Source organism: Lagopus muta, chromosome 15 (genome assembly GCF_023343835.1).
Source record: "Lagopus muta isolate bLagMut1 chromosome 15, bLagMut1 primary, whole genome shotgun sequence".
Lineage (NCBI taxonomy): Eukaryota > Metazoa > Chordata > Aves > Galliformes > Phasianidae > Lagopus > Lagopus muta.
In genome coordinates, this window is record NC_064447.1 from 14500523 (window position 1) to 14514063 (window position 13541).

The following is a 13541-nucleotide window of genomic DNA, read 5'->3' on the forward strand; positions in this document are numbered from 1 at the left end:
CAAAGCGAGTGTGAGCAGAGCTGCGTTTGTTAGATGTGCTGCTTCGGGGTGCATGGCTGCTAATTGGTGTTGCATCGGATGTTTAAGTCGTTCATCAAATCTCTATGCCCTACTCACGTTTTTCGTTTGACTTTGAACCACTGCTGTGTTGTAATGTCAGCACTGTGTTTGTGTCACACAGAATGAGAACCATGCTTTTAAAGCAAGGCTTTAGTGTTAGAACCGCACATTCTAGTTGGACATATTTTATGTTTGAGACTCATGCTTTTACACAATAGAAAGCTTCTCTCGACTGACGTCTTACCAGTTGTTGCATTTCTAGCTGTGGCTAATTTTCAAAAGCTTACCCTAAGCTCTGCTTTTTCAGGGATCAGCGATGGGCCTTCTGTTAGTGCATTAACCAATGGCTTTGACACACCAGAAGAGCGGTATCAGAAACTTAAAAAGGTAAAGTGTTCGCCATGACAGAAATGAAAGTGTTGCAAAAAGTTAGAACTCTAGTTCAGCAAAGAGGCAGTGCAGCACAGTATGATAACTGGAGGTCTGTAAAATTGAGTTACCTGTGTGAGCTGACAAAGAGTTGCTTGTTTTATTGTTTCTGCTAGCACAAGTATTGGGGAAAGACGTATAAAACCTGATGAAGCTGTGGGAAGAGCAAACCAAGGAGTGTGATTTTTTGTGTAAGTTGCAGTAGATCTGTTGAACTTGTTGTCAGAGAATGTTGAGGGTGTTAAAAATTTTTGGTTCAAACTGGGACTTTGTAAGAGAAAGTCAGTGACAGAGAAGCTACATCAGAATGAGGGTCCTTCCTGAACAGCCTCTCCTCCATCAGAATGTACTGTCTCTAACAAAATCAAAATGCCAGCTGTCACCATAACTCACACACACAAAATACAAAAAACAGTCCAATGGCCATGGGAGACAATGTGTGTGAGGTTAAAGCTGTGATGGTTTGGGTTGTCATGCTCCCATCCGCAGGGCTCAGAAAAGTGCTAAGCATGGCAGCAGTACTGTTTTCTGATGGCATCCATGGATTACGCTGTTTACTATTATTCTGTTAAGAGACATTCAAGGACTAACCACTGCTGTTATTCTGCTAAGAGGCAGTATTACAGTATGAGAGACATAGTGGTTGGTGTTCCTATTGTTCCTCTCCACTAGAGGTGGCCATTGAGAAAGTGTGTTTTCCTTGTGTTTGAAAGAGTTGTTTAGCCCTCCAGATGAGCGAATCAGTGCAACTAGAAGGCTTCTTTATTTTCTTATCCACTTACAGCAGTGTTAAAAACCTTTCCAGTGTTAATTCAATGATTGTGAAACAGTTGAGGACACCATGATAAAGTGCCTAGCAGCTATGCTAGCTCTTATATCGCTGTTAGCCATGTGAATTAGAAGACTATTTAGTGTCATTATATGTATTTGGAAGCTACACACGTCCCTCACAAAGTGTTCCCACATTACATGGAATGTAAGTGAACACTGAGAAGAATTGCTAGCTGCTTTAGATGCAGTGTGTCCTCCTGATGTGAGTAACAGCTGGGGAGATATGGGAGTTCCTTTAGTTCTTGTGTATTTAGGGAATGAAAATTATTACAGATTGTATTACAGATACAAAATATATACAGAGTGTATTACAGATGATTGTTGAACAAAAGTAAGATGATAAATGGGAATGAAGGCTAGATAAAAAGATCTAGTCCATTTACTAAAAATTACAGAATGTGTATTGATTGTGAAGATGCAGACTAGGTTAACTCTGAAATGAAGCTGTTTTTAAATATATACCACTTTTGTTCTCATGCAAAGTTTTCCTTACCTTTTCAGCATTCCATGGATTTTTTGCTCTTTCAGTTTGGCCTTTGCACTTTTAAATATGACCACGCAGAAGAGAAGTATGTAATTCTCTTATTCCTTGTGTTGTTCACAACACAATTTATGAAGTAATGTTGATAAACTGCACTGATGTGCAACTCATCTTTTTCACAGGTATATTATGAAGTCATTTAATTTCTATATTTTTCCAAAACCCTTTAACAGAAGTTCACCGGATGTCAAGTTTGTCTGTCAGGTTAGTAGAAAAACAGATTTGATTTTTTTTGCTTGGCTGAGCTATGCCTGCAGAAAATTCCTAAGCAGCGTTTTCAGGAAGATCAGTACGACCATCGAGAGAGAGAAGTGGTTGGTTCCTTAACAGCTTAGAAAACAGATAAGCACAAGTTTCTGGGTTTGGTTTTGTTTTCTTAGATAAGAAGTAAAAAACGTCGGTTAAGAATAATCCCCAAAAGTGAGCTTCAAGACAATATTTGTGACTTAGTTTTAAAATCTTGGAGCTAATGTTTCAAATCTGGCAAGATCATTCTTATTTTTTCCTTGTCTGTCTGCTTGTTTCTGTGCTTTTCCCATTTGGTCCTCTATTCCCAACTGCTGTTTCAGTTTCACTGCTTCCCGGGCTATTGCCAGCATTTTTCTGCTCTCAGGTTTGTTCTCCTGTACCATGTTTTTCTCTTTCCTCTCCTCGCTCCATGTCACTTGTTCTTTCATCTTTATCAGTTCTTATTGTGTATGTGGAAAAAAGTCATAAATGTAAGCAGAATTTTTGAGATTAGCACTTTGAGATTAGTATTTGAGGAAAACCTAGAATACAATCTGCTTAAATGTTGCTTTTAACTGAATTGCTGATACTTTCTACCCAACCTGACACAGCAGCAGAGATTTCTTTCCGTACATTTGTTTTTCCTTGTGATAAAGCAGTATATGTATTTAGTGAGGAAAATTGTAATAAAAGATAATACAAAGAAGTAGAGTCTCAGATTATTTTAATTCAAGGATATGATTGTTTTCTAGTCAAATTTTTTGTTCAAGCAAAGCAAGCAAATGTCAAAACATAGTTAAAGAAAACCTCCCTGTTCCTTCAGGGAGCTGAGGACGATGTTCTCGTGCAGCCAGACTTGCTGCTTGTCCAGAATGTGCATTTTTGTTTTCTTTTTCCTGGGATTTGAGACTTACTCTCAGAAATTTAGTTATTTCTTTTGTTATTGTTCTTATTTTAATTATATCTCTACCATGTTTTTCATCTAGCTGTTCTTTGCACTCAGGCAGATCAAGAAGCACTCGGGAATTAACCTGTCTCCTAGACTGGGATGTTTACTTTGATTTTTAAGCTCTAATAAATGAACATGAGTGCTCCTTAACCGGGTGCTTAAACTGAAGCTGTGGATAACTATTCTAGGCTTAACTGCACTGAGCAGTGCTAAAGAAAGTTTTGGGCTGTCTGTGTTAAGACTATATTGTATAGTCTTATACAAGGCAGGAGAGGGCCTGACCTTCTGTGCTGCTAAGACTGAAGTATTCTCTTTGTTGGGCTTTACTGTCTTGATTCAGGAAACAAAGTCAATCAAAAGTTTCCACAGCAGTTCCAGTTGAAGCTAGCGTATTTTCACCGGCTTGTTATCGATGCACCAAATAGCTTCAGACTGAGCACGTGTCACATTAACTTGGAGAGACATTTAGGGCTAGGGATGCCTTGTGAAAATTGAAAGTAAGTGACAAAAGTGACATGGTTTAAAGTGAATCTGAGTTCTTTAGACTCACAAACTTACTTGCTTCTGGCTCTGAACTTACATAATTTCTGAAAAGCTTAAATTTTCAACAATAATTGGTCTTTGTGAGACACTGATACTCTTGCCAATTGCGAACTTATATTCTTTTGTTGCAGAGTTCAAGCATAGATTTTTTAGCAAACCAAGGATTTGATTTTAATAAAGTTTTTCGCAATGGTGAGTTGTTTTTCTTTTTTCCCTGTTCGTTAAATTCATGACATCTTCATTTTCTGCAGAAAGAAGAAGGCAACTAAGATGTTATTCTCTTAACAATGGCATTCTCTAAGAGTAATTCTGAATTACTAAACTCTAAGGATAATTCTAAGTTATTTGTATCTGATTCTAGAATTATGCTGATAATTACTCTTCAAAGGTCTGTTCTGTGGAATTAAAATTAATAGAATTCATGCTTAGATAAGTACTTGGTAGGTTTTTGTGATTAAACATGGATAAGGGTAACAAATTACATGGCAGGATAATGGAACAGTTGTCAGGCCTTTTTAGAAACGTTTTAGCAAAGGTGTCTGTGCTTTGGAATTGATGCCGCTGCGGTCTGTTATCAAAGCAGCGCAGGTGTCGAGGAAGAGAAGTGCTCAGTATTCTGGTGATTGCCATCTGAATTTCTGCCAGTCTCAGGCTCGTGCTTTATGCAGATGAGGCATACAGCTCTTAAGAATCTAGTGGTACCAGCTCATCTGTTGTGTGGTAGAAGAATGCTTTTGTACCTGCAAATTAAGAATGAGCTCTAGAGCAGGAGATCTGAAAGGTCGGGATGTGTGTTCAGGCTCCAGAGGTGTATTGTGGGCAAACACTTGGTTAGTAACAAGTCTTTGCTAAATCATATGTCCCTAACGTACCTGTAATTATGATGAGTTTTGGAATGTCTTTTTCAGGAATTCCATATTTAAATCAGGAAGAGGAAAGACAGTTAAGAGAACAGTATGATGAAAAGCGTTCTCAGGCCAATGGTGCAGGATCTCTCTCCTATATTTCTCCTAATGCCACAAAGTGTCCTGTTGCAATTCCTGAAGATCAGAGAAAATTCATTGATAAAACAGTGTAAGTAAAAATTGTTTAGTAATAAACTGGAGTTCTAATACACAAATGGTAACATCACAATAAATTATATCTTAAAAAAAAGAATTCCTCTCCTGCTATTTATGATGAAATATTCTGTGAAAGGAAGGAGAAGTTTGAAAAAATTCATTATGAGGTTTTTGTTTGGTAAAAATCGCTTTAGTTGTCCATCAGCACAAGGAGGAATTAGATTTCTGTGTTACTGCTGTTCTTGAATCTGGTAGAAATCTTTCCAAAGCAGAGCAGAATTACAGGAAGGAACAGTCCCCCAAGACTTTTATTCAGTCTTCATCTGGCTGGCGTTACTTAATGGTTTTAAGTAGAAAAAGAGACGTATCCCGCAGCTACTGGGTTGTTCAGTGCTTCTTTATTGCATCTTTCTCCAGATGTTTTTGAAACAAAAATGTGAACAATAGTGCCATGTTTGTATGTTGAAGACATTTTTATTAGTTCACTAGCTGTGTTGTTGTTTGGTTTTAAATAGTGTTTTCTTCATGGGAGAGCTATATGCATATTGGTAAAAACTGAAATCTGTAGGACCAAATAATCTATTTAATCTCTTTCTTCCAGGGAACAAATAGAAGAATTTTTAAAGAATGAAGAAAATGAAAGTTTGGAACTGGAGCCATGTACAGGGTCAGTTTTCTGAAATTGTCTTCTGAAAATGATTTTTTTTTTACTCTATTGAATTAGGAGAGTGAGAAGGAAGAAAGATATTTTGACTTGCAGTTCTTTCTTTACTTATTTGTCCTATCTCTGAATGTTGAGAAAGTGTAGTAATCTGTATGAACGTCATGCTCTACTTTGAGCCGTAACATCAACATACATATTTAAGTACTTGCGTTTAAGTATAGCCAAGATCTGTCTTATGTATATCGAAGCTTCTTGCATACCTAAGCCCACTTTTGCTGTTAACAAAGTGCATGATCTAAATTGTCAGTGTTTGTTGTTGATGCTGCATGTTAAAATTGGCTTTAGTCAGTCTCCTTCCCAAGGTCTATTCAGCTTTGGAATCCAGATCTTTGGAGAGTATGGTTGTGATTTAAAAAAAAAAAAAAGCCATGTGAAGTTAGAGATCATTGTGAAGTGAGTGAAGTTGTGTTGCCATGTTGATATTCAGTAATGGTGGAGTGTTTGCTAAGAAGAGGATTTGGGGATGGATGTACAAAATATTGTAAATGCTTCCACAGCTTAGCAACTAGCCTATAGGTTTGGGTATCAGTAACTTTTGCCCTTAGCTTAAAAGTCTTTGTACAGATGAGAGAAGCAGCCTTTATTTGAGTATTACTGGTTTAGAATGCATAAGATAAGTGTTAATAACACAATTGTCTTCTGGTTTTAGGTTTCAGAGGAAACTAATTTACCAGACCTTGAGCTGGAAGTAAGTTACTGATAATGCTGCCTTTACTCTGTGATTTCAGTATTTCTGATTTAAAAACAAAATAAAATCTGAGTGAGAGCTAATGAGTGATTAATTCTTTTAAGTGAAGATTTCTCTGATATCCTGAAGGTTGTGTGTTCTGTGGCTCTGCCAAAATATGGAAGTATTTTGGCAATTGAGTGTGGTTGTGATGCAGTGATACAAGCAAGTAGCAGAGGTAGCAGAATTGGTATTAATATTTCCAAGGGTGGTTTATAAATACTAAAATGAATTACATGTTAAAGGCCTGCAGCCACCAAAGTACTTGTGGCTTCAAGTAAGCAAGAACTTTCTTGCCAATGTTTTGTCTTTTGCTTTTCTTGAAAGTAACTTCTGGATTGTGATGAAGTGCCTTGGAAGTTTACTCAGTATTGATTAACTAAGATGTTATGGGCCTCTGCAACAGTAGGATGGGAAATTGCATAAGAAACTACCTTAATCTTAGTAACTGTTAAAATATTCTAGGTGCATAAGGAGGCCAATTTGACTGGCCAGTATTTTAACAGTTAACTTTTTATAGTTCTTTTGCATGTAAGACTAAGATTTATAGTAATAATGAAACATGAAGTTACGTAATTGCTACTGTGGATTCAATATGCTAAGTGCCAAATAAATAACTGCTGATACTTACCTTTCTATTTTGTAGGTATCCAAAAGGTATCCACGTTGAAACTCTAGAGTCAGATAAGGTGAGCAGGTGTGCTACTGCCTGGGAGCTTTGTCCCGTTGGAAGGAAATTGTACCAGGTCTCACCAACTGCCCTGATTTCTAGGTCTAATCTGAGCTTTCCTGTGCCAAATCTGGAACATTTAAACTGAAATTTGATTAACTAGTTTCTGATCTTTAAATCTGACTGACATTTGAATGATAAACATATATATGTGTGGCTTAATATTATTTAACAGTTTAAAATATAATTGCCAAAGAATGCTTTAAAATGTAGTGGATCTGACATTTAATGTTGATGAGAAGTAAGTCCATTGGTGAAAAGTAAATCTTGATCTTAGGAGTAATAAACAACAGTCATCACATACTGTATCCTCCCTTCTTAGCCCAGATCTCAACTCCAAAAAACATTTGAAATCCACAGGCTATGATGAAATACTGGTAACCCTTCTTAGAAGTAAGAAGTGTATTTAGTAAAAGATAGGTTTAGTGGATAGCTTTCTAAAGCTGACTTTTGTGTATGGGTGATAAAGTGGTGCTTAGAAGAGAAACAGTCATGTTGCGAAGTAACTGCTGCTAGGTATGACTTAATCTTCTTAACAATTCAATTTGCAAAAACTTGAATGGTCTTTGTGAACTTCTCGGGGTCATTCCTCAAACAATACTTCTTTTGACTTTAGAAGGAGAGATATATTGTTATTAGTAAGGTAGATGAAGAAGAGCGAAAAAGAAGAGAACAGCAGAAACAAGCAAAGGAACAGGTAAATATTTGCAGTAAGTTCCATTTCTTTAGTTTGATTTTAAGAGGGTGGGGAAGAATCCATGCTTTCAATCAGCTGTGCAGAACTGCATGTGATAGGGCTTGGGAGTATTTCCTTCTTGCTTAGCTGTTGCTGTTGCTTGAAACTGATTCTCCAAATTCTATTCAATTAACTTTGGCTTTGCAATATAGGAAAAAATTTCAAAATACTCCACAAGATTCTAACATTACTCCATCTTTAAACAATATTTAGCCAGTGTTCTGGAACAGTGAATTCCTCCTTGTGTGAATATGCTGTATCAGAGAAGCAAGCTCTAGTCAGAAGAAACATAGGTCAATTGACTTTAGTAGTACTGTAGAACTATAGTCCTTGCAAAAAGCCTTGCAGAATTTCTCAAGCAAGTTTTCACATTATTTGGATTTACAATTTGAGTAGTACTCTGTTACAAAACTTGTTTGCTTTTAGTTGTCTGAGTTAATGTTCTGTACAATTAAAGTAATCTGATTCTTCTTGATTGAATGGTGCTGCACATGACTACTGTAGTAACAACTTGACTGCAAAGTTATTTGTGGTATTCAGGCACTCAGCATTTATGGGACTTGATACTTGTGCTTACTGAGCATTAGGAAAGTTTCACGATGTACCAAGACTTGGACTGTGGGAGATGTTGATCACGCTTTTCTTTTTAACTTGCTGTTATTTTGATTCACTTGTCTTTTTGCCTTTCCTTCTTTAAGATGGATAAGATAAGATGTTTATCTTATTATTATCTAATTATTATCTACTTATCTTGTTATCTTCTTCTTTTTGTCCCTTGGAGAGGGGAGTGAGCAAAAGGCAGTGCGAGTGTTTGGCTGCTGGCTGGGGTCAGCCCACAGCGGTAGCTCACAACTTGTCCAGCATTACAGTGATCCAGAGATGCATTAAAACTGGAGTAATCTCAGTGGCATCTGGCTTTGGCCCTGTGTGTCCCCAAACTTCAGCATTTCTTTTGTGGTCTCTTACTGCTTATGTCTGAAAAATGGTATGAGCCAAACTGGGATTAAAATTTTCAGTGTACACTGGATTGTGGAAGTGGTGGAGTCTCCTTCTCTGGAGATGTTCAAGACCTGCCTGGACGCCTACCTGTGAGACCTGGTGTAGGGAGCTGCTTTGGCAGGGGGTTGGACTCGATCGTCTCTGGAGGGCCTTTCCAACCCCTACGATTCTGTGATTCTGTTTGCAGGTACCATTTTGATGATTGTTGTATTTGTATTTCACTAATGCCAGAATCTTTGCTTACAGGAAGAACTGAATGATGCAGTAGGATTTTCCAGAGTTGTTCATGCCATTGCAAATTCTGTGAGTTGAGATTATTTTTAATGTACTTCTAGCTGTAAGAAAAATAAATAGTTCCAACAAAGGTTCTTTTCTTAACTTTTTTGCAAGAGAAGATTAAATACACATTGAAATTGCTTCCCTTTTTAGTGTTTTCTTTTTTCTAGTTGCTATTGTCATTGTTTTCAATGGTAAGCTAAAGTCATGGACCTACTTATCTGTAAGAGTCAACAGTAGAAGTAGAAGTAGAAAATGCTTACAGCTTTAACAGGATTCTCTTTAGAAACTAAGCTCTGAGCTTTTTTTTTCCTCCTCTGTTCCAAAGAGATCGTTTAATTTTCTTGCAGCCAAAGTCTTAATCACAAAAGGTCACCTGGGTCTCTTCTTTCTACATAGTTAAAGCAGGCTATAGTTTGAGCCCTTCAGCCTGTTTATTTTCATGTAGTTGAGGCAGTGTGCAGTTTAAAAAAGAAATGTGTATGCATATTGTTTTCTCTACCAAGTATAAGATGTGGGGTAGTGGATAAGGTTGTCATGTCAAATGAAGCAAAGCTGACATTTCAGAAATTTCTTGCACTTTTTTGAGAAGAAACTTCCTTGTACAGCATCTGGCACAAAAGGTTCCCTGCTTGAGAAGCCATGTCACACCCATAACTATTGTATATTAATTACAGCCATAGGGAGTATTTTGACATTTGTTGTAAAGGCTGTAAATTAAAAGGTAAGCAACTGACAGGTTACTCTAATCTTGGGTAGTTTACATTTGGATACCAAGTTGTGAGAAGCTCCTGTAGTATTATCTTCTGATCATTTCAAGATGTTGCTGAAGGCTGTATTAAGTGTTGAGAACAGAAAAATGAGAGGAGGGGCTGCCCTGAAAGAATGGAAGGGTCTGTGGGCAGGTAGAGAGCAACAAGTAGGCAGATTGGGCTTGTGCTTGTTCTTGGCTGCTCTCTGCTGACATCTGGGACTGTGCTTTTCACATGCTATCATTGATTTATCTGTGCCTGGAAGCGTGACTAACTTCTAACATACTTTTCACAGGGCAAACTTGTTATTGGGCACAACATGCTGCTAGATGTTATGCATACTATACATCAGTTCTATTGTCCTCTACCTGATGTAAGTAATCTTCTCAGTGTGCAGATGAGATTAAAGTCATATATTAAGGCATTTATGTCATCAACTCCAACCTTTCTTTTGAGTGAAAGCATATGATGGTTTTACTAAGAACTGTAGAGAAGTATTTTAAAATAAACACTTGTGGCTTCTTGGCTGCCACCTTATCTTCTTAAATCCTCATATAGAAAGCTTAGTTGAATTCTTCTCCTACACTTTCAAAAATTCAAATTAAATGTTGGAATTGAATTGTGCTTTCTGGTCGTATCTGACTCCTTCAGGATCTGCTTCAATAATGGCAGACAAATTTATGTATTTGTTAAGAGACTGGCTTGGAACAGTTGGTTGCTGTGATGATATATAATGCTTTTTCCCCTCTACTTACAAAATTGTTAAATGTCTTTTCATATAATAAAGTAAAATTAATAGAATGATAAGAAATTTGATAGCAGAAATTTATGATGAAGCTCATTATGTTAAAGAGGTGCAATGTCTGAGTAATTGGAGAGAACATGCTTTCATGAGCACCATGGGGCAAGTCTAACAATTAAGATAGACTGAGTAATGTACTGGCACTAAAAACAGTATGTGAGAAAGCCAAAGATCCCTTTGAAGGGATGGGCTGCATGGTGGTTATGTCACTTGCAGTCCTCAAGGGCTGGTGGATGTTATGGGAAAGACTTGAGTGGCAGGTGAGAGAAAGCATCTGTGACCTATCTGGACAGTGTTGGAACACAGTGTTGGAACACAAGCAGTTATGAGTTGTGCTTGCACTGAAACTTGGATTATATAAACCGTTAGGAAGTCATCTTTCCATCTGGAGTGACTGTTTACATTCCAGTGATGCATTACATGCTGGAAATACATTTTCAGGAGTTTCAGTAAAACTGTTGGAATTACAGGTTATCTAGGATATGTGATAAGGTAGGGTATAGGTGTTGAAGAGCATTTCTTTCTACAAATCACAGACAAAACAGAAGTAATTAGTCAGTCTGTAGTTCTGTGTAATTGCAGGTGATACTTACGGTAATGCTGAAAAAACATCTCTTGTGGGGCGAGAGTTAGTCTCTGCATCTCAGTGAAGTCCAGCTGCAAAGGTGATGAAGGGCCTGGAGCATCTCTCCTGTGAGGAAAGGCTGAGAAACACGGGTCTGTTCAGCTTGGGGAAAAGAAGACTGAGAGGGGATCTGGCCAATGTTTATCAATCTCTGAAGGGAGGTGGGAGGCAAACGGATGAGGCCAGGCTCTTCTCTGTGCACAGCAACGGGACGAGGAGCCATGGCCTAAAATTTGGACATAGGAGGTTCTGTTCTGACATGCAGAAGAGCTTCCTTGTGGGGAGGGTGACGGAGCGCTGGCACAGGCTGCCCAGGGAGGTGGGGCAGTCTCCTCCTGTGGGGATATTCCAGAGCCATCTGGGCGCTGAGCTGTGCGACCTATTGCAGGGGCCTGCTTTAGCAGGGGGTTGCACTCAATGATCTCTTCAGGTCCTTCCAACCCCTCTGATTCTGTGATCCTGTAATTTTAGAAGCTGGCTGGATAATTGTTACAATGGTACCCTACCATTCTGAGACTGACTGACAATTAACTTATTTGGCTTTTCTTTTCTGGTTTAATATTAATTTAGGACCTAAGTGAATTCAAGGAAGTAACGTCATGTGTCTTTCCCCGGTAAGATTTTAATTCAAACTTGCAACTTCTTTAGTACTGTTTTTATCAAACTGATGCTATTTTTGTAGTGCTGTGACAAGAAGTAGAATTGTGAACAAGTTAGATAAATAGTTTTAAAAATATTATGTGACATGTCTTGTTCACAAGAGCTGTGCTATTCTTCTTGACAAAAAATAATACTTTTGCCCTTTGCTTTTTGTCACAATTATTGGTGTTTTGACAGAACATCAAATGAGTCTGCACTACATTTGGAACAAGATCTGTTTGCTACTGACAATGTCTTTTGCTACTGTTTAGTCAGTGGACAAAGCCAATGTGTTTTGACTACTCTGAGATCTGAGAATAATGCTTCAGTAGGGTGAGACTGCTGCTTCCCAGCTAATTCACCCAAGCATTTCTAAGGTTCTTCTGTTCTAACTTAACTCTTACTTTGTTTCTAGGCTATTGGATACAAAACTGATGGCAAGTACGCAGCCTTTTAAGGTAAATTGATGTAGTGTTTTGGAATGGTTTAAAGTTACAGCAGTGTATCAAAACATTTTTTTTAGGTAAATGTCTAACAACATGTTCTATCATGATCTTTAAAAAAAAAAAAAAAAAGTTTTTTCTTGTCACCTTATCTGAACTCCTGAAATTCTTAGGATACAAACTAACATTTGATCAAGTGATGTCTGTTTGTTGCAGTTTCAATGTAACATAGAGCTTTGAGTTACAAAGTGTACAGTATGCAGACTTCGGTAGTTGCCCTTAATATGTTCAACCTTTTTGACTGGTATTTCAGATATTTTCCCTTGCTCAGCGTGCTGCCTTTCCCACAACCCATATGTGGAAACAGATTCAAATAGAATATAATTTTGGCATAATACGTCTTCAAGAATTCTGGAGAGTACTGATAAATTCTTGTGACTCATAGGTGCTGTGTTGTGGGCAAGGCAAGTTAGCTTTTTAAAACTTGTGTGGATGGACTTCTCTGATGTAATGGTTTTGGAATAAGGTCCTGTGCAAGTCCTTGCAGGACACAAGGTGGCAGCAGTAAGGATTCATTTTATTCTGTTTGATTTCGGTTTCCGGAGGAAATGTGCGTGACCATGGCAGTTAACACTGACCTTTCTTGCAGGACATCATTAGTAATACATCCCTTGCAGAACTGGAAAAGCGTTTAAAAGAGGTTCCGTTCAGCCCTCCTAAAGTTGGTAAGGATGTATCAAAATGGTGGACTTTTTTTAATTCTTGGCCCGAGATGTAAATTTCCATACTAATATTTTGTATTTTGCTGAAAGGGGCTTTAAAATCGGGCAATATTAGACAGTGCAGCTGTATTTAGTTGGTAGGAATCCTTGCACTTTATTTCAGATAAGAGAAGAATGGAGGTGTTTCAGTGAACAGCAGTTTTGTCATTTTCTAATGATGGCATTTGTTCTTTAGCTTGATTTTTGGAGAGTAATTTGAAACTGTTTAAAACTCTCTTATTTGCTTATAATTGTCTGTCAGATCAAAGCCAGTATTCTGTGAGGGGCGCTTGAGCAAACAGAACTAAGAAATTCTGCAAGTAGTGATTAGTTATACATGTTGTACAAATTAGTTGAGTTCCTCTGGAGCTTTCTTTGCTTTGAAGTGAAAGAAAGAATATTTAATAGAAGGGTAAGCTTGTCTCAAGATTGAGCGGGTGGCTCAGAAGGTAAGACTATGGTAGAAGGGAAATGTATCTATTTAAGAGTAACTTAAGCACTGAGTGACTGCTCTTTTAGCTGCAAGGCAGTCAGGAGAAAGAGTGGTGTATGGGGAAATCCTGTTGTTTTTGCATTAATGTTTTGTCAGAGCTAAGTAGGTATGTGAAAGACGAGATTAATAGTTTCCTAATAGGGTTGGGTTTCTATCCCAGGAATCTGTTCTTCTTTAAAAGATGTACCTGAT

The 13541-nt window shown here is 37.8% G+C and overlaps 1 protein-coding gene across 3 annotated transcripts in view; it reads left to right on the plus strand.

Annotated features, from left to right (window-relative positions):
• PARN (poly(A)-specific ribonuclease) overlaps positions 1 to 13541 on the plus strand; it is a 54925-nt gene that overhangs the window by 812 nt on the left and 40572 nt on the right. For all 3 annotated transcript variants that reach the window (XM_048962339.1, XM_048962340.1, XM_048962341.1), the window contains exons 3-16: positions 368 to 447; positions 1822 to 1889; positions 1984 to 2065; positions 3713 to 3773; positions 4490 to 4655; positions 5244 to 5309; positions 6016 to 6054; positions 6740 to 6782; positions 7440 to 7520; positions 8805 to 8861; positions 9882 to 9959; positions 11584 to 11627; positions 12068 to 12110; positions 12745 to 12820. In XM_048962339.1, the coding sequence (XP_048818296.1) occupies positions 368 to 447; positions 1822 to 1889; positions 1984 to 2065; positions 3713 to 3773; positions 4490 to 4655; positions 5244 to 5309; positions 6016 to 6054; positions 6740 to 6782; positions 7440 to 7520; positions 8805 to 8861; positions 9882 to 9959; positions 11584 to 11627; positions 12068 to 12110; positions 12745 to 12820 (984 nt within the window). The remainder of the gene's footprint in view (positions 1 to 367; positions 448 to 1821; positions 1890 to 1983; positions 2066 to 3712; positions 3774 to 4489; positions 4656 to 5243; positions 5310 to 6015; positions 6055 to 6739; positions 6783 to 7439; positions 7521 to 8804; positions 8862 to 9881; positions 9960 to 11583; positions 11628 to 12067; positions 12111 to 12744; positions 12821 to 13541) is intronic.